The 19,491-nt window shown below is 40.3% G+C and overlaps 2 protein-coding genes across 2 annotated transcripts; one reads left to right on the top strand and one right to left on the bottom strand.

The window, feature by feature from the left end:
* Positions 1-295: 295 nt before the first annotated feature.
* Positions 296-5,738, bottom strand: LOC136427316 (uncharacterized). The gene is made up of 3 exons (XM_066416126.1): positions 5,471-5,738; positions 2,315-2,398; positions 296-1,539 (listed from the first exon to the last, which is right to left on the bottom strand). Exons 1-3 carry the CDS (start codon positions 5,696-5,698, stop codon positions 712-714), a joined length of 1,140 nt encoding a protein of 379 aa, XP_066272223.1. The 5' UTR covers positions 5,699-5,738; the 3' UTR covers positions 296-711.
* Positions 5,739-8,229: 2,491 nt separating this feature from the next.
* On the top strand, positions 8,230-15,289 carry LOC136426625 (cytochrome P450 7A1-like). The gene is made up of 10 exons (XM_066415303.1): positions 8,230-8,256; positions 8,662-8,891; positions 9,608-9,761; positions 10,429-10,534; positions 11,059-11,228; positions 12,110-12,247; positions 12,723-12,812; positions 13,246-13,342; positions 14,112-14,290; positions 14,922-15,289. Exons 1-10 carry the CDS (start codon positions 8,230-8,232, stop codon positions 15,213-15,215), a joined length of 1,485 nt encoding a protein of 494 aa, XP_066271400.1. The 3' UTR covers positions 15,216-15,289.
* The last annotated feature ends 4,202 nt before the right edge of the window (positions 15,290-19,491 follow it).

The following is a 19,491-nucleotide window of genomic DNA, read 5'->3' as shown; positions in this document are numbered from 1 at the left end:
CTTATATGTACTCAAAATGGTAGAAAACACACTACAACTTTCATCTAAATTTTACTAGCTAAAAGCTTGATTTTGCGAGCTAAAGCTAAATTTTGCTAGTTGAAGCTCGTAATCAATAATACATAAAATACAGCTCAAATCATATTGCGACAGCATGAGCGTATAATTATGCCAAGTAGTAACTTCTATTTGCCTGACTTTACTGTGTGTCTTTGACTGTAACATTATATCCTCATATGTAATAAACTACATAACATGTTATACATGTAAAAAAAAAACTTTATTAAAGTAACATAAAAGATTATACTGTTTTTTTCTATAATAGAAAATGTACAAAATATTTGTGGATAATAAAACACAATCAATTTGAACTTAAATTGCATATAATCAATGAAGTTTAACCTCTTTGATGTAACTGTAAGATACAGACTTGTGACAAATGGCAACTGTAACACAAATTTGAAGAAGGAAGGCAACCAATGAGTCACAAGCTTTAACCTTCTTCCAGCTAAGCTCATCTATACCTAAAAAATGCATCACTCACAGCAATGGTTAGCAGCCAAAGGGTTAACATCAAATTATATCAAATATTGGAATTTCAAATATTTGAAGACCACACTAGCATTGCTTGTATATCATTCATGTACTGTATTTGAAATGAATCTGCAAGAAACAAAAATATAACTGTGCAAAGCTTCATATTCTCAATATCTACACGTTTTTCAGAAGATCTTCCTTGGTGAAGCATTCCTCTTTATGTCCGTTCTTCCAGTGCAACTTTTGACACTCTACGCTGCAGTACCGAGCCAACAAGCATCTCGCACAAGCTTTCAGAGGCTTTCCAGCTGCTTCCCCAACTGTCTCTGTTTTTCTACACTCCAGTCGAGAGCATATCACCGGTACAACCCCTGTGTGGAGCATAATACCTTCCTCCACTTGTGGTCCGTCGTTTATCAATCTCTTTATCTTCGGACATATCCTAAAGTACTCTGGAGTAGACCCTGGGTCTGCTACTTCATCCTTTAACCATCCAGCAAGCAGCAGCAAGTTTTTCACCCCGCGTTTGTCTGTATCTATTCTTAACAGTTTCATGTTCTCTTCCAAGAGTTTGATCCCCGCCTCTTCCTTGAACCTTTCTCTCTCCTTGTCGGTTCCCATTTCTACTGTGTAGTAAACGATTCTGAGAGCATAGTACAACACTGTGGGATGTATAGTATGCAATATGTCTAACACATACTCATAACACTTAGACTTACAGAAGGGTTGCAACACTTCCTTTCTTCTTGCTGACACGATTATATTATGGAGTCCTCTTAACGCATAATCGATCTGTTCAACATCAACTTCTCTCGTCTCCCATAGTTGTTTTGAAGCGTCGCCGAGAATGTCTTCGAATGACGGCAAAAGGTGCTTGAAGAACTGTCCGAGCTTCTTGGCCGCAGGAAGGTAGGTGGACATTGTGGTGATGGTCCTGACGGTGTCGTGGAGATAGAGACGGCTCTTTGTGATGCTGTCTCCGGCATAGCTAGATGGCATCATCTAGCACAAAGAAAATATGAAAAAAATATAAAAACCGCAAATTCCACTAGAGTACCATAGCAAAGCCACTAGGCAGTTTGAGGTCTTAAGAAGACCTACCCACATACCAAGTATCAAGACAATCCATCCAGGCATTCTTAAGTTATCGTGTATACAGACGGAAGGACACACACACATGAACGCTGACGAAAACATAACCTTCTCGGCAAATGTAAAAATAGGTCAAAACTGGCAAGAAGACTCAGTGGACCGATAAAATCTGGTTTATGTGGATAAGTGGTAACTAAACTGTGGTGTCAATGGGAAAAATTGGTCCCATTTTTGGCATGTGGTCCTTATAATATAGAGATGGTCACTTCTACAGCCAGATTTGAATGGAATGTTCTTTGAAGTAAGCTGTACTTAAATGGTAAAGTCAAGAGGTAGGAGTAGGCACGATATCCATCATCATCATCATCATCATCATCATCATCTTCATCATCATCATCATCATCATCATCACATCATCATCATCATCACATCATCATCATCATCACATCATCATCACATCATCATCATCATCACATCATCATCATGATCACATTATCATCATCATCATCATCACATCATCATCATCATCATCACATCATCATCATCATCATCATCATGTGTTATGTGAAGTGCATATGCATATCTCAGAATTTACAATACGTCATATTTCATTACCATCTTCTCAAGAAGACAATTGCGCAAAACATTTAATTGTCCAGGGTTCCACAAAGCTAAAGATTCTTACCTCAAGAAGGATCTTCTTCTGCATGATAGCTGTGGAAACCAGTCGGATCATACCACGCTCTCCCAGACGCATCAGAATCGTCGACTGAACATAAAATGGTGGAAACAAAGATAACATTTACAATTGTTGATCATCATATGTGTGATGAAAATAGGTCCATTTTGATTTGATTATATGGAGGACATCCGAGCGCATCATTTTCGTCCATTTCCAAAAAAAAAGAAGTTTTCGACCATTAGACTAAGTGTAAATAGTAAAAAGGAGATGCAAAATAGAAAATATATGCCATGAATTGAACTTTTTGAAGAAAAATATTTCGGGGAACAGATAGTAATATCAAAGTATGTCAAAATCAATTCCAAAGTCAAAGAAGATGTGAAAGAAAAAATTAAGAATCTATTATTCAGTAGACCATACTGTGTGTTTATTCATTTGTTCAAAATTCCTGACTACTTAGATTTCATAATGAAGGTAACTTTTTTTTTTCCCCAAACTTTTTTTATTATCATTTGCACGCTCGCATCAGTTTTTGGGTTCCCAGAGGATGTCATCCATGTAATCAAATCAACATGGCCTGTTAAAACACCTTAATTTTTCATTTCCTCTTGGAGTTGTGCCCACTATTTTGGAACATAACAAAAAAATTGGGATGACAGACTAAAATTTCAGACTGGCCAGAACACTGCATCACTCTTTTAAGTCTAAATTGCAAATACTGTGATAACTAATGTACATGTATGTTAGCCTGGTAGGGTAGCCTGGCCTGGTAGACAGCCCGGCTTTTCCGTAAACCCCATGTATCAAACAGTACAAATTTGTGAGTGATCACTGTTTTTGTTAACATCCGGGCACCATTCAAGGACAGGTAGGCAAAAGGATATTAGCTGATCAGATCACTAATTGATACATAAATTAGAAGACCCAATTACAAGTGATTAACATATTTTGCATAACTTTACCACTTGTTTTTTTGCCTACTACTGAGTCACCATGACGTAATCTTGATCACTTGTTAATTGTAATCTAAGAGCTTCTTTGAACCAAGGAGGTTTAATAGATTATTTAACTAATTTAACCCCCTTGCTTGAATTGAAGAAGCAAAAAGCATTGAAACAGAATGAAAGTGTCAACGTAACAGAAGCTTGTATCTGAGAAACTATGTGACAATTAAGGTTTCCACCCTGGCTAAATTGGCATTTTGAACTTCCATTGTTTTCTCACTAATGAATTAAGAAAGAACTGTTGTTGTACCGAATATTGATAGCTGGTCATGAAAGAATTCTAAATATGATTTTTTGGACCATATGGATGGCGTCAGCAAATTTTATTGCCCATAATATAATTTTTTCTAAGATAAAATACAGCACTTTGGTACATAATACTACAATGAAACTATGTTTTTCATATGCATAATGATCAAAGCTACAAACGTACGTTTGCACAAATTGATATCTATGAAGTGTCCATCATTAGAAAATGATTTTTTTTAATTAGGTAAAAACAATTAGTAGTCTATAATAACTACAGATGATAAGTAGATATCAATTTGTGCAAACATAAGTTTGTAGCTTTGATCATTATGCACATGGAAAACATAGTTTCATTATAGTGTTATGTACCAAAGTGCTGTGTTTTCTCTTAGAAAAACAAAAACAAATTAAGGGCAATAAAATTTGATGACATCATCCATATGGTCCAAAAATTCAGATTTCGAATTCTTTCATGACCAGCTATATTCAGTACAACTACAGTTCTTTCTTAATCTGTTTAATGAGAAAACAATGAAAAGTAAAAAAGCTAATTTAGCCCGAGATTATATGAGTAGCTGGGGTGTTTTTGTTGCCCTTCGTTACTTTGTACGTTATGTAAATAACCGATATGGCCCCTCCCCCTTTTCCCTTGACCCAGTCTTTGACTGATGAACCACGAATGCTAGAGCATTGACTACACCTTACGCCTATCAATACGATAGTTTAAAGTCGGGGGCAAGAATTAAAAGACATGTAACGCTGGGTAACCTAAATTCGGGATTTTTCCGATAATGGTTGACTGAAATCAATCTAGCAGAACAATAAACCATCCTTTTTTCTATTATTCTGTCAGTATCATGTATTATCTTTGCACTAATCATATATATGGTAGACTTTGTCTCTAGTCGTGCTGACACCATAATATTTCAACTTGAAACTACCGTCCGCCGCACGCACAATTATGGTGCTGTCGGACAGGGGGGCACATTAATTCGGGAGAGAAGATTCGTCTTGAATATCTTACCGCTAATCACATTTTATACAGCAGCTATTCGTTCTATCCTTGGCTTGAGGAGAGTGCTATGGATATAGACGTGTCCAAGTAAAAAAAATACACGAAAAAACGGCCGTACCGCACACATCAGGCCAGTTCGGGAACAACCCGTGTGTTGAGTCGGTAGAACCAAGGAGGTTCTTGGTAGAACTTCACTCAAAGTCGGCCCATCGTCGTCATCGGGCAACGTGTAAGTCGTTACATTATTCATGGGAAGTTAGCTGGATGCCGTAGCAATGGTAATACTACTATGTCCATGTGTTCCTTGTTGTGTTAGGAGCAAACTTTGAGGAAAATATCTTCCTCAGTCCACTATCACACGCAGCATTTAGACAAAAAAGTGTTCCTCACAAACCTTTGTCGTCTGCTTGACAACAGGATTCTGGTTAACAATATGGCGGCGGGAAAATACACGTGCCGTAGGTTGTAGCAACAGAGAGGATTTTTGATGATTGATCACACTTAGAATCCAGTTGCAGGTTAGCAAAAGAGATTGTAATAAGTTGTCTTATAAATAATTGTGTTTAGCAGGCAGGAGATGTGACATTTGTCTTATAAACCAGCGAACAACCGTGCTGGGTGATTCTCCCACGAAGCCCCCAGACTCTGTCAATAAGGGACGGAGAGTTTTTGACGTCGCCAACTTCTAATGCATGGTTATCGAAGCTTTTCAGCCAGTGTTCTGAATACGTTAGTCTATCTGCTTTGCATTGCTGGCGTTATAACTGATTTTGCATCTAGCACATATCCCTAAATACCCCGTTTTCGAAAAATCCCGACTTTAAGTACCCCACGAATTTAGGTTACCCAACGTTACAGTGCATAAAACATGACCCAGTTAAACTTTTCTACCTGTGTCTCTTTTTCGAGAGCTCTCCAAGTCGTGGGCGCTATGTGGAAGTTGTTGACTAACATGGACACGCAGTCTTCTGGATCGCTGGGAATCTTCTTCAATCGTTGTCGTCCCCTGTCGTCAGGTTTCATATCTTCTACCTCTCGTTCTAGGGTACGTTTATAGTCCAAATCAGACATTCCCATCAACAAGGGAAGGATGCTGCTGTCTTTGTTGACTGTCGCCATCTTGCTTTACGTTGTAAGTAACAAAGAGCGGCCCCTTGCGATTTTAAGCAGCCTAACAAGCTAGCTTAATGACCGATAACCAGCGCCATCTATGTAAAGTACTTATAAATGCAATTTTCAGGAAGAAAAATTCACAACAACGAAAAGGACACAATTTCTTTGACCCTCCACGCATAAGCAGAACGTTTTGTATAGATAGAGTTATTAGAAAGTATAAATTAGGGTATCTATTAGATTGAAACTTTAAAAGTTACTGTATTATCTAATCACCATCAACTCATTGGCCCAGTTTCCCGGCGTGACTTTTATTGGCACACGTATTTTGAACTTTGGATATTGCATTTGCGAACTAATAACATTGTGTATTCAATGACCCTCCCAAAATCCATATGTCACATTATGTGCATAATTTTCCCAGTGATTCCTAACTCTCTTTCTCTCTCTCTCTCTCTCTCTCTCTCTCTCTCTCTCTCTCTCTCTCTGTGTGTATGTGTATGTGTGTCTCTCTCTCTGTCTGTCGTCTCTCTTCCGTCGATGTCTGCCTAGAATAAACTACACGTACCGTATTTATGATACTGCCTCTTGTCTATTCTATTGTAGTTTATTTCATTTATCTAAAATGCTGGCGGTACTTCAAAGAAATCATTTCCGCCTCGCTGCGATTGTCCGCTCCTTGTTATGCCTATTTACCTTTCTGAGATGCTGTGTCGAGGGTCATGTTTGTAGAAAAATGGGGTGATCGAGCAAGAACAAACACCGAGTGTGATGTGGCGCTACAGGTCAATGTCCAAATTACATCCTGTCCTTGGCCTTTTTATGACATACTTCCTTTCTTTGAAAGAAAATCATATCAGGAATGAGTCAGATATCAAACATGACGTTCAAAACGTTGACAAGTCGGTCTTCTTTTTCGTTCGAGTGCGACAGAAAGGGACAATACTGATGGTTTTTTTTCCGCCAGTAGTAAATGCTAATGTTTATTCCAGTGCGTGAGTATATCGGGAAACCGTCTTTGACAGGAGACACGTTTTTTCCATTAAAAAATTGCCACAACAAGTGATTAGAATTTAATAGAATATTATTCTTTAACGACACGTTTTTTTTTTCACTAGACTGGCCCTACTTTTAAGTCATGGGTTTTACTATACAACTGGCCTTCGTCCGCTACACGTGTAGTTAAGGTCAGGGACAAGAAGTCGCAACAAAATTTGAAGAAGAAAAAAGAAAATCATATGTAATCTCGATTTCCAAGCAGATGCAGCAATCGGGCTACTTTTGAGCGGTGCTTTGTACGCTTTTCATGGAGTAGTGCGTTGTTTTAAATACGCTATTGGCACAGTCCGGAACAAGCCATACATCTGCTTGGAGATTAGATCGTATGATCTAAAATGATCAATCACAAAACCCGTGTGGGCGTAACGTTGCACAAACAGCTGATAAGACCTTCAGCTGATATGACTTATCTGTAATCAAACAGTAGCAAACGTCCGGAGAAGCAAAGTCCACTGAACGACCTAAACAACTAAGTGCATCTTCTCGTCACTCAAGCCTTGTATTCTTCTACATCATATGTTGACAAAAACGACACTTCCGACTAAGTAAACCGTTTCTGTGGCCCAGAATCCTTAAACCGTACTGTCTATCAAAATTAGAAATACAGTCCTTGTGGTGGTGTGTGGTAGGAAAGTTCGGTGTAAGATGGCCGGGCGTGTGCTCGCACACGTACACATGTACAACAGTTGCGGCATGAGGAAATGGCCACGTAAGTAGATGAACTCTAGACCCCAAAACTGGACTTTGGGGCGACGTTTGAAGCGATCACTGGACTTGGACTTTGTGAAGAGGCCGATCACGCATGCGCCACGACTGTGCAGGCATAACATAGACTAGAATCACCACCGACATACAACAAGAATCAAGATGATAACAGAACTGCTCGGCGTTTGTTTGGTGGTGGTCTTTGTCGTCGTACTTCTACAGGTGACAGGAAGGCGCAGGTAGGAAGGACTTAACGTCACTTGTTCACCGTTGTTTCGGGCTGTTGCCGGCCCGCCTGGGGCAGTTAGCACAAGCAAGGGAATATTGATTTTAATTGATTGTAGTCCAAGTTACCCAGCTCACATTTGGGGCACAATTAAATATACTTTATAATTATATACAAGATAAGTTCCCTAGTTTTAGATATATAATATAAACAGCACTGAAAAATTCCTATTTATTATGAAACTGAACAAACCATGTATTACGAGCTCCATATCTACATACATCTACATGCCTTAAGAATCGAGAAGAAGTCGAACCTGTAAATAGTAGACAACTATAGATTAGTCCTATTAGACGTAGTAAGATATCACCTTCTATTACGTTATACTATCACCACTGCATGTATTCCTTTGCTTATCACCATGACCTGTACTTAGCTTGTTTAAGCATAAATGTACAATAAAGGTCTTTCATTCATTCATTAAACATAATTCATCGATAGATTCTTCTTTAGAATATCTAGTCCATTCTACATTAACGGGGCGAGCATGTATCTGGAGCTTGAGTTGCTACTGGTGTTTTTCTATGTATACTCGAATCATGTCACAATGCTGCGCTGTCCATAACAAGTTAATGAACTTTGAACTTAAATTATTCGACCTTGAAACAAACTAGCCTACACCAGGCCTCCTTAAGGGGTTCAAGTCGATAGTAGGTAAAAATATAATTCGCCACGAAGAGTGAGTCTACGGGTAAGTATTTCCACATTCCCGTGCAAATGAACCCCTATAGTGGACAAACTCACATGGCAAATTATTCTTCCTATAGCCAGCGTATACGTAGTTAGTCTGGTAGATATAAATGTATATTAAACATTGCTTTTGATCCATGAGCTCTAAGCTTCATTGATAAGATCTGATTGCAGATCAAGAAAGAATTGCTAGGTGGCGCTTTTGATCCATGAACGTAAAGTGCTATAGCAGAAGACTACCACCCGCCCCCATTCCCACAGGAGATCTGGTGAGCCTCCCTTGGAGCCCGGTCCTCTTCCTTACTTAGGCGTCGCCTTGGAGTTTTCTCAGAACCCTCTGGGCTTCATCACGTCTCGCTGGAAGAAATATGGGGACGTTTTTACCGTACGCCTGGCGGGCCACTACACCACGTTCGTTCTGGATCCGCACTCATTCACTCACGCCATCCGGAACACCAGGTTAGTGCGAAGAGAAGTGTCGTAGATAAGTTGCATCTTTTTTACCTTCATGAAAAGTGGAGGTAAATATTTTACTCTGTTTGTGCGCGCGTGTGTGTGTGTGTGAGTGTCAGTGTGTGTTTATGTAATGTGTGTGCGCCCGCATATGTGTGTGTGTGTTTGTGTGGATGAATGAATTGCAATGATGTTTGGTGTGTGGGTAAATGTTGTTGATCCGACGGTCGATTTTAGGCCTCCTGGTGGCCAACCTTAGTACTGCAGCAGAACTTCCGGCTCTTGTATATTTTGCCATTGACATGTGGTGTGGTCTTGTTCGTAACGTCTCAGATGGCTTCATCGAATACGTACTTGTGTCTAGGTAACTGTCTGTTTGTGTTCATATCTTTGTTTGTTTGTTTATTTGTTTCGTATAACCAGTTGGAACAACGTAACGCCCCAGTTTTTCACACAACGGCTGCGTAAGACCAGACTGTAAGGTTTGATCTAACCGCATTAGGATGAACCCATGCTCTTTTAGATAAGTGTGGTGGGAACTTAAACGTGCTCAAGGTATGGCTCTCCTCAAACACAGGACCTCCAGCAAAGTCCTATGCGAAAGGACGTCCCTAACCGAAGTTAGGTACTCATCTTCCCCTGTTTTGGTGATGTGTCATTCATTGTGTTTGTATTAAACAAAATAATTTCATTGAAAAGGGGCTTTTTGCTGTCATTATTAGGGTTCTGGACTTCCGACTGTTTTCCTCGAAGTTAGCCCATCGCGCTTTCGGCACACCAGTTTTCTACGGTACCCCCCGCCAATGGATCCCAACCGACACTGATGCGCTATTCCCAAAGGAACTACAGGGACAGGGGCTGGACAAGGTCACAGAGGTACATTCTTATAACTACAAATTTATACTTTTGATGCGTCCATTTCGTTCCATTTCGTTCCATTTCGTACTTTCTGTACACTCGTTTAGACAAACACTGTATATATATAAGAAACATTATCTGTTCCTGCATCCACGCATATACAAAGAAGCGAGAAGAAGTTGACTGTATTAGATTAGGCTAAGTATAACACTCTTGTCTACCATGTATGTTTATCTCGTGTATTGTTGTTTATAACTTTTACAAGCACCATTACAAACTGCCCTCCCACACTTCTAAAGCGGATATCACTTGAATGAAAATACTCTTTTTACACAACCAAGAGATTTATTCAACCGACGTTTCGGTGACCATCTGTCACCTTCTTCAAGGCAGTTCTGACTGGTTCATATTGCACTGCAGTACAGGTGTCGCTTTTTATAGATGCGCTCCCTAACGTAAAGTATTTACAAAGAATTGCCTTGAGGAAGGTGACAGATGATCACCAAAACGTCTGTTGATTAAATCTTTTGTTTGTGTAGAAAGAGTCTTTTGTTTCAGTCACTTACCAACCTGATGAAACAATTCACGGAAGGATCTTACTTGACTTGTGAGTTGTAACTATATATGATTGACAACTGCGCAGACGATAATTTCATCAAATCGCCCATCTCCACATTCTTTCTAGGTGATGATGGGCAACCTTCAGTCCGCCATGTTGGCCGCTACAGACGTAAAGGTGGAGTGGAACAAGGGAGAACTGTGGTCTTTTGTCTACAGAATCATGTTTAGCGGTAAGGCCCCTTCCAACTAGCCTCTACCAGGCTTCATAGGTTGTTGGCAAAATAGTGTAAATTGGCCAAATATACAAAATAATAAAAAAAAACTAATTCTTTCATTCATTCAGCCATCACAAATTATCAAAAAAATGTTCACGGTATCCATTTTGCAGTTGACTTTTTTGTCGTTGTTATATTTGATTTTTTTATTGATTTTCATATAACAAATAGAATACAGCAGAAAAACAAAAAATGTATGGTACATAAGTCAAATAAACCGGCGCAAAATAACATGATCATAATCTGTACAAAACCCAATAAAGTAAATCAACATTAATATATAATACACAGATATTTATCTCAACAAAACTTTTGAATCAAACCAGAATTAAGGAGGAAAAAAATTACCTTAAAAAATAACATTGATTGAGGAAACAGCTTCAATCAAACTATAGATAGCATTTATCCTTAATCAAATCAAGTGTTTCGTGAGAAAACCATAACAAATAAGGGATCACAGTTGATTTTGCGTTCAACAGCATCATACAAGACGCTGTTTGGGAGTCACAAGGAAGACAAAGACGAGACAGCAAGACTTCTGCACGCCATGGAGGAATTCCAGAAGTACGACAAGAATTTCCCGCTGATCATTTCCAACGTACCCTGGCTGCTTCTGGGACAGACCAAGAAACGATATGAATATCTGAAGGTATGTTACATGCCTTGGTTGGTATGTTTGAACGTTCTCTGTCTTTCCTTAAAATAACTTTCCAGGACGGTTTATTGAAATTTGAATAGAATAGAGGACGAATGTCAATTTGTAACAGAATGTAGGTTGTACAGCAAAAAGATAATTGAACTGTATAGGCTTATACAACACCTATTTCCCTATTTCATACACTTAAGTAATGTAGAAAATGTAAATTTCCTAATGCAACAAGACAAAACTTCCATCGAGAAACATATCTGCTCTTTTATCTCTACAATAACTGACAAGCGAGGAGAAGTTGAATTTATCTAATGATAGTTAGTTTTATTTTGTATCTGTCAAGTCTATTTGTCCAACATGTTTATTTTGTATCTATTTTAGTTAAAACTGTATCTATCCAACATGTTTTCTTTTATTTTGTTGCGACGGACCTGTACTTAGCCCTTTGCGGCAAAAATGGGCAATAAAGGTTTTCATTCATTTCATTCATTTTATGTGTAAATATGGGGTGGACATGATATGTAGGTATGGTTACTGACAGTCCGTTCTTCTGACCTTAGGAGGGTATGGACGTCCGGACGGATTGTCATGAAATTTGGTCTGTGGTAAGATCATGTAATATCAAAGAAATGATTGGATTTTAGGCCCTCTGGTAGCTTTCCATTGCACTGCATCAGAACTTGCGATTTTGATATCTCTGGACAAGATAAGGTCGATCCTTTGTTGGTAGATAACCCTTGTGCTCGTAAAGAAGTGACATGAGTTAGGGCCTTCCAGCAACTTTGGAACTGCTGGGTCGTTTAAGTTGTAGATTTTGAAACATGATAATTCAAGAAAGGATGGGTGAATTTTCATTCTGAAATGTTTCACTGTGTTTGTAGTCCATGGTGGCACCGGCTGAGCTCTGTCAACGGGACGTCTGTGATTTCACCCGGATGAGGCAGGAGATTTACGCCGACGGAAATCTGTCTCCTGACGAAACAGCGGCTTGTAACTTTACTACCATGTGGGCTTCATTGGTAAGAATCAACTATCCTATTATATTTTACCACTAGCTCCCATACATGCTCCCTCAAAGTAAACTAGAGATTTTGAGGGGACGAGTATGATAGCCCCTGGTAAACTGAATAGGATGGCACACAGGCTAAGAATCAACATCCCAAAATTGATATCTTAAGAATTAGTACAAAGCGACATATGAAACACCGACGTTTTGCCAGTGTGTAGTCTATAGGAGAAATTTCCTATGGATCCATATTTGTGAACAGAAAATAATGTAACGCACTTGGTATCAGTGGCAAGGACAGTCAAAACTTCCCAAGAAGACCGCTCAGAGAAATCTGGTCTATGTGGACAGGTGGTCACTGTAGTCAGATTGTTCAATGTTTGTGAAGTTGTCACTTTTTTGGGGCCAGGTGATCCTTGTGTAGAGGTAGTTTGACAAGGTTACAGGTTTGTAGTGTTTCACCTCTCCCCCTTCCCTTTCCATCGCAGAGTAACACCGTCCCCGCGGCTTTCTGGACCTTGTACCACCTATTGAAGGATCCTGACGCAATGGATGCCGTCAGGGCAGAAGTGGATCAGGTAAATATTGCCATTATCTTTACATTCTTAATTGCTCCTCTCTTTATCATATTATTTGCTTTCTTTAAGCATAAAAATAATTTGGTGATATCCGTGAATACTTTCATCAGGTAAATGACTGTATAACAAAGTTATTCACAACCAATGAGTTCACTTAAGTATGCGGTCCCAAACGTAAAGTATTTTCACATATAAGCAGCGACACCTAACTGCAGTGCGAAGCTAGAACCAGCTCAGTGTAGCCCTGAAGAAAGTGATAGGCGGGCGCCGAAACGCCGGCTGTTGTAACTGTGAATTGTGGTTGTGAATAAAGAGATTTGTTATAGTCTTTGATCAAAGCTCATGAAAGTAACGTTAAATAAAGATCCACACATTTTATTTCCCATCACTAAAGGTGATAATCGAACTGTTTAATCTTGCATTCTCTTCTCAGGTATTGAAGAAGACTGGGCAGAGTTTGGAGACGGTGAAGGCAGGAGGCGAGATGATCCACTTGACGAGACAGCAGCTGAACGACATGAGATGTCTCGGTGTGTGAGCGTTAGATATTATCGTAGCAGAAAGCATACGCGTAATAGTTTCGATTTTAGCCGCTTAAGCCCTTTCTCACTGGACCCGCGGCACGCTGGCGGTACGTGTCACTGCGTCCTAAACTGGATTTGTGTTACTCTTGACTTAATAATGGGAATATCATTAAAAACGTACAAGCATGACCAAAAAGACAACAAAAAATACACAAAGCTTGAAAAGATTCGTTCTTTGTCCATTCGATCGGCCACAGCGACGCCGTCAGCGTGCCGTAGGTCCAGTGACAGGGGGGCTTTAGTGCTTTCCTTGCACGCCATGACTAATGACAAATAATGAAGATCATATTCATATAGTCATCTAAAGTATAGCAGGAGGTATCCATCAGAGTGATAAGGCTGTAGCGCCTTTTAACATGCTCGAGGCACCTCCTCGATCCCGATCATTTTACGTCCCTTCCTAAAGACGAATGCAGCTCCAACCAAGATGCCCTTCCCCGGATTCGAACCTGGGCCTCCCAGTAACCAACTACATGTTTACATGTAATTGGAACCAAGAGCTGAACTTTGAGGTTACTACTAATTGAGCTAAAGCAAGCATCCTTTATTATGATAAGAGGTGTCCTTTAGATCTGTGCCGATGCTTATTGTTAAATGACAAAGAAATAATGTGATGAAGATTACATTCAAGCTGGTGTGTTAAGCCGAATGGCGGTTATACCGGCTATACAGATACTGATACAGAAAATTCACACATTGTCTACTCCTGATACAGGTAGCGCCATCAACGAGGCACTGCGCATGTGCAGTGCTTCCATCATCATCCGTGTCGCCACCGAAGATGCGGAGCTGTCCCTGGAATCCGGCAGTACCTTTCGCATCCGCAAGGGCGACAGGGTGGCGCTGTATCCAGGGTTTCTACACATGGACCCCGAAGTCTATGAAGATCCTGAGGTAACGTTATGACATTTGTTACCTTCGCCAAGAAAGAAGGTTATGTTTTCGGTACCGTGTGTGGTCGGTTGGGTTGGAGGATGTCTGGGTGTGTTTGTGCTCTCCAAGCAGAGGAATGACTCCATCTTATGTATGACTTGACGACATAAAGACAACGGGACAAAATCGAAAGCCCAACAAAAAACGCCTAAAAACGTACACGTCAAAAAGCAGCTGGAGCCATGTCTGTGCTTGGCGAGAAGTGTGTTTGTGGTTGGATGCGTATGTTTGCGGACAGCATAACTCAAGAGGCGGTTGATAGATTTTTAATATATTTGGTAGGTGGGTATGTATCGAGGAGACGAAGGTCAAGTCCGATTATGAGCCTCCTGGCGACTTACTTCGGTACTGCTGCAGAACTTCCGGTTTTGATATTTTGTGTTCTGGACATACTATGGTCGTGATGTTTAAGTGATGGATAGGTATTGTTTTATTTATCTATTTGTAGATGATTTGATAAATGATTATTAATCATAATATATTCATTTGTTTGTTAGCTTGATGTTTCACGATGTATAAATGGCACAATGCGTGACGACAACAGAAGATAAAGGAATGATCTAATTTGCATATCTCTCACATTTTGCTTCAGACCTTCAAGTATGACCGTTTCCTGGAGAACGGTATGGAGAAGACAACTTTCTACAAGAATGGCCGGAAATTGCGTCATCACCTTCTGCCCTTCGGCCATGGAGTCAGCATGTGTCCAGGCCGTTTCTTTGCCCTGAACGAGATCAAGCAACTCATTACCCAAGTGGTGTGCTACTTCGACATGGAACTCCTCGAGAAGGAAACCCCTCCCATGGATCAGTCACGTGCCGGGATCGGGACCCTGGCTCCTCTGAAAGAGTGTCCGTTCCGCTACAGGCTTAAAAATTACTTTTGAGCGCAAAGTTTGAAAAATCTGGTAGCTGCTAAAGAGTTTGGTTTTTAGATTATTGAAACAATTTCGAGAAATTGCTTATGCCTTTCATAAGTATCTTACAAGCCAATTTGAACTCACAAGTGGAGTTTTACTGTGCCGCAGTTCAACAGGCTCAGCTAAGAAGGTTAATCCAAAAGTCTAATTGCTTTTTACTTTCCTAAAAATCACAGATGTCAGAGCCTGTAAAATAAAAAGAAGTGTGGTCGTCATATATAAAGCCATGGAGAAAAATAACGAAGAGTGGACACTGCGCTTCAAAGCTAGACTGCTAGAGGGCGCTACTGCACGGTCTTCATTGTGTTGCCCAACATGAACTGTATAAATACACCTCTGTACTGCCCGTTTCACCTCTGCACTGTACAATACATGAGTCATTGGTAACGCAATGCGGTTTTTCAACTTCTCTGATGTCCAGTTTTTATTGCCAGATATGTCGACTGATGGTTTCAGTCATAATTAGCTTTTGACCTCTGACCTCAACCAATCCCTTTCTTCAATTCTACCTGCTTTTACCAGTATGTAAATATGTAATTATGTGTGTACGTATGTATGTATTTTGTGATGTACATGTAGTGTTTATGAGCCCTGGAAGATTAGCCCCCTAGAGGGGCTAAAGGGTATCTCAATAAACTCAACTCAATAAACTCAGAACAGCACGTAAATCAGCCGCCCTCCCCTGTCCTTGGTGCTGAAGAATTTCCGGGACAGTGTGGTGTTGGGAGGTCGGAGAAAATTGTGGTCTCATGGGCTGTCAATCATTCTAAAATGTAAAATACTCTACAGGAAAAGGCATCTTGTGGGTTGTTTTCTCAGGTTAAAGAGAGAACGTTAAGGTGTGGTCTAGTGTAGGTGCGCCCAGGTATGTGAAAACGCTGGCTGAACAACTTGTTGCACCGGTAGATTCCCCTTATATGGACCAAGACGCCAAATATGGATATGTGTCAGGAGGCCAAGTATAGGCACACAGTGTCACATACGATCGCTTGGTCGAACATAATGGCTCAGGGTGCAAAATAACTGTAGGGTGTGCGCTAGTACAGAGTTTAACATCAGCGTGTGCGCATGACCTGCGGTAAGGATCATCTCTCAAGTCAGGGGATTATCTCTGAACTGTTGGGATGGTTCTAATGAAACGCCAATGGTACACTAAGATAGTTTGTTCTATTGTGTCCTACACGCGACCTTATATTCTTGACTGCCGGTATGCAGCACCGTGCAAAAGTGACTCCTGACGATCCATATCAAAACTTCAGGCTCATTAACCATTTAATGTAGTTCCTGGCTACATCGCTAGCTGTCACTAATGTATTGTCCACGACCTTGCGTCCAGTGAATCTGGCCATGGGTTTCATTTGGTATTTGCTCCAAGAAGACACCATAGAACAGCCTTCTATGTCGATGTCATAGTAGACTGTTGTGATACATCACAAGATCCGTCCATATTTTTGGTGGATACAGGCGGATCCGACAAGGAATCCGTAGTCCGAAAAATGAAGAAAAAAAAAACGATGATCCGGAACCCTTTGGAAGTTTGGATCCGACAGAATCCGAAAAAAAGGGCTATGATGACCCTTTCTAGGTATGCTAAAGCCGGGATTCCTCTCCGAGAAGTATGTAACTACCACGGCGTAGCTGTACTGAAGAGAAAAAGTGAACACTTTCAAGGGTTTCTTGACATACCACCCTGTTAGCGATTGCGCCCCCCTCCCCCTTGAGGTATCACCCCTCTTCCCATCGGGAGAAGCAAATAACCAGCGTTTCCACGTGGGCCCCATATTGACTAGTCGTAAACTGTGTACTGTAAATCGAATTTTGTTAGCGAGGACTTAATTTCTCCATTGGTGGGGAAAGGAGATTTTTGCGACTTCAAAACAAATTTTATCCGACAGAAAGACTCTACAATTATTTCGCCTTCACTTCACTGTGACACGTCTTTATGTGATATATCGTTGTAGGAGGTTCAAAACTTACCGAAGTGGAAAGTCCCCATTAATGCTTCTCTAGGGAACAAGTGTAGTGGGTTTCTGTACCGTGACATGTGAACTTTATAATTGATAATGATAACTTAATTGCGCAACAAGTGTATAATTGCTCAACACTGATTAACAACAGTGTTGTCCCTAACACAAGACTTTGGAGACCTCAAATCTCCATGAAGTACATATTATGCAAATTAGGTCCACATTTGCATAATTTATATTCAACTATGTTCATTGTCACATAACTTCCAAATGCCACAAGTATGAAATTCCAGTTATCTACCAATATGGAATTACAGTATTTTCTCATTATTTATGCAAATTTGGTCTTCATTTGCATAACTTTTGTCTGTCAATGTCCCTTTATTTCTCCGTTACACATGTTGCATTTTTGAAATGTCGTACCATTGAACGGAGTGAGTTTATAAAATGCCTCCATTGATTATGCAAATTAGATTCTGATTTGCGTTATCACCATTCCAATATATTGAAAAACATTATAAAAACAAGTATAAAGGTTTGGTTGTATATCCATTTGTGGTTTGACCACCAACTGGCGGGCCCCTGGGGAAGTGACCCAGTTTCGCTACTAACAGGTGTGCCACAACATGCAATGGACAACACTGCAAATATAGATTTTCCTCATTGCTAATGCAAACTAAGTCCAATTTGCATAATTTGCAATTCATTGTGTACATCTCTGTCTAAGCTACCTGCATAGTAAATAACATGAAAATCTGTTGCTCCTTTCCTCAGCTATTCTTCTAAAAGATATTGACAAATACGCCATTGCAGTTCCGGTGACACATACCAGGGGGCTCAAAATCGACCTTGACCTTTCTCCTCCCAACACATAACAAATATCATTACAATCAATTTAGACGTTTTTCAGTTATTCTGACTTTAAGCATCCGGACGCACACACATACATACACACACGCAAACACACACGCAAACACACTCAAAACAATATCACCATGGAAAGATCTCTCTTTCTACCGCCCTCTATTTGTGTATGTGTGATTTGGCACAGTAATAAAACTTTGTTGACGCAACAAAAAGTGTATGGTCAGCTACAAATTGTGTGTGTGTATGTATGTGTGTGTATGTATGTGTGTGTGTGTGTGTATGTATGTGTGTGTGTGTGTGTTTATGTGTGTATGTGCACATCCCTAACAACCTCCCCTGCCCCCGTCCAATGCAATGTCCACTAGCGTTAACGTTAGCGACGCAATGTGTCATGGTCAACGTGACCTCAGCGACGCAATGTGTAATGGCCAACGTGACGTCAGCGACGCAATGTGTCATGGTCAACGTGGCGTCAGCGACACCTTACATGTACATGGTAAACGTGACTTTGGCAACACGATGTGTCATGGTCAACGTGACGTCAGCGACGCAATGCAACGTCAACAAACATCGACACATGTTATGTTGTAGCACACATCATAGTATTGGGATGTATGTGTCAATTGCAACGTAACAAAAACACAGGAATTCATAAATATAACGTTACATATAATTGTCATGCAGCGGGGAAAATAAATGTCGAAATCGACCAAGATGTCGGCTGTCTGTACGTCATTAGGGGACGGTAAACCAGAGTATTATTGTAAAACAGAAAAATGACGATCAGTGCAAAAAAGAAGAAAGGAGTAAGGAATAAAGGAAGGATGCATTAGATTTATCTAGAGAAATCCTTCTTTTTGGAGTTGGTGATTCACTACAAATCACCCGGATGGAGGCCTGGCGAACCTCTATCTCGTATCAGCCATACGGTGATTAGTATCATTCACCCGGAAGGGAGAACTGGCGCATCCCCGTCTTGCCAACGAAATGGTATGTCACCCCGGAAAGCCCCTGTCGCACTTTTGCGTATATACAAGCCCGCATGAGTTGCGTATTAATATGTTTTGGGTTTAGATTAGGTTTGCAGCCGAAGAAGTAATTTATTTTGTTTGATAACTAGACTACTCAACGGTGGGTCGAAGTAGAAAACATCTTCCTCCCCGAAAAAATTATTTCAACCCAAAAAATGTAAATGCGGAACTCATGCGCACTTGAATATACGCACAAGTGTGGACCCAACATGGACCCAAAGGGTGGTATAACCCCGTCGTCGTGAAAGCACGTCGACCGATGATGACTATGTATGGTATGAGATGACGTAAAATCTTCCCCTTTCCTTGTGTATTCCAAAATGGAATCTCCCCTAGGAAGTTAGAATATACAAAAGAAAGGGAATGTTTGAGAAAAAA

Source organism: Branchiostoma lanceolatum, chromosome 2 (genome assembly GCF_035083965.1).
Source record: "Branchiostoma lanceolatum isolate klBraLanc5 chromosome 2, klBraLanc5.hap2, whole genome shotgun sequence".
NCBI lineage: Eukaryota > Metazoa > Chordata > Leptocardii > Amphioxiformes > Branchiostomatidae > Branchiostoma > Branchiostoma lanceolatum.
This window is presented reverse-complemented; position numbering and strand designations above follow the sequence as displayed.

Coding starts and splice junctions, on each gene's coding strand:
- LOC136427316 (XM_066416126.1), bottom strand. CDS start 5,698: ATGGCGACAGTCAACAAAGACAGCAGCATCCTTCCCTTGTTGATGGGA. Junction 2,399..5,470: donor CTCTCGAAAAAGAGACACAG/GTAGAAAAGTTT, acceptor TTTTATGTTCAG/TCGACGATTCTGATGCGTCT. Junction 1,540..2,314: donor AGAAGAAGATCCTTCTTGAG/GTAAGAATCTTT, acceptor TCTTTGTGCTAG/ATGATGCCATCTAGCTATGC.
- LOC136426625 (XM_066415303.1), top strand. CDS start 8,230: ATGTATCTGGAGCTTGAGTTGCTACTG. Junction 11,229..12,109: donor AACGATATGAATATCTGAAG/GTATGTTACATG, acceptor CTGTGTTTGTAG/TCCATGGTGGCACCGGCTGA. Junction 13,343..14,111: donor GAACGACATGAGATGTCTCG/GTGTGTGAGCGT, acceptor CTCCTGATACAG/GTAGCGCCATCAACGAGGCA.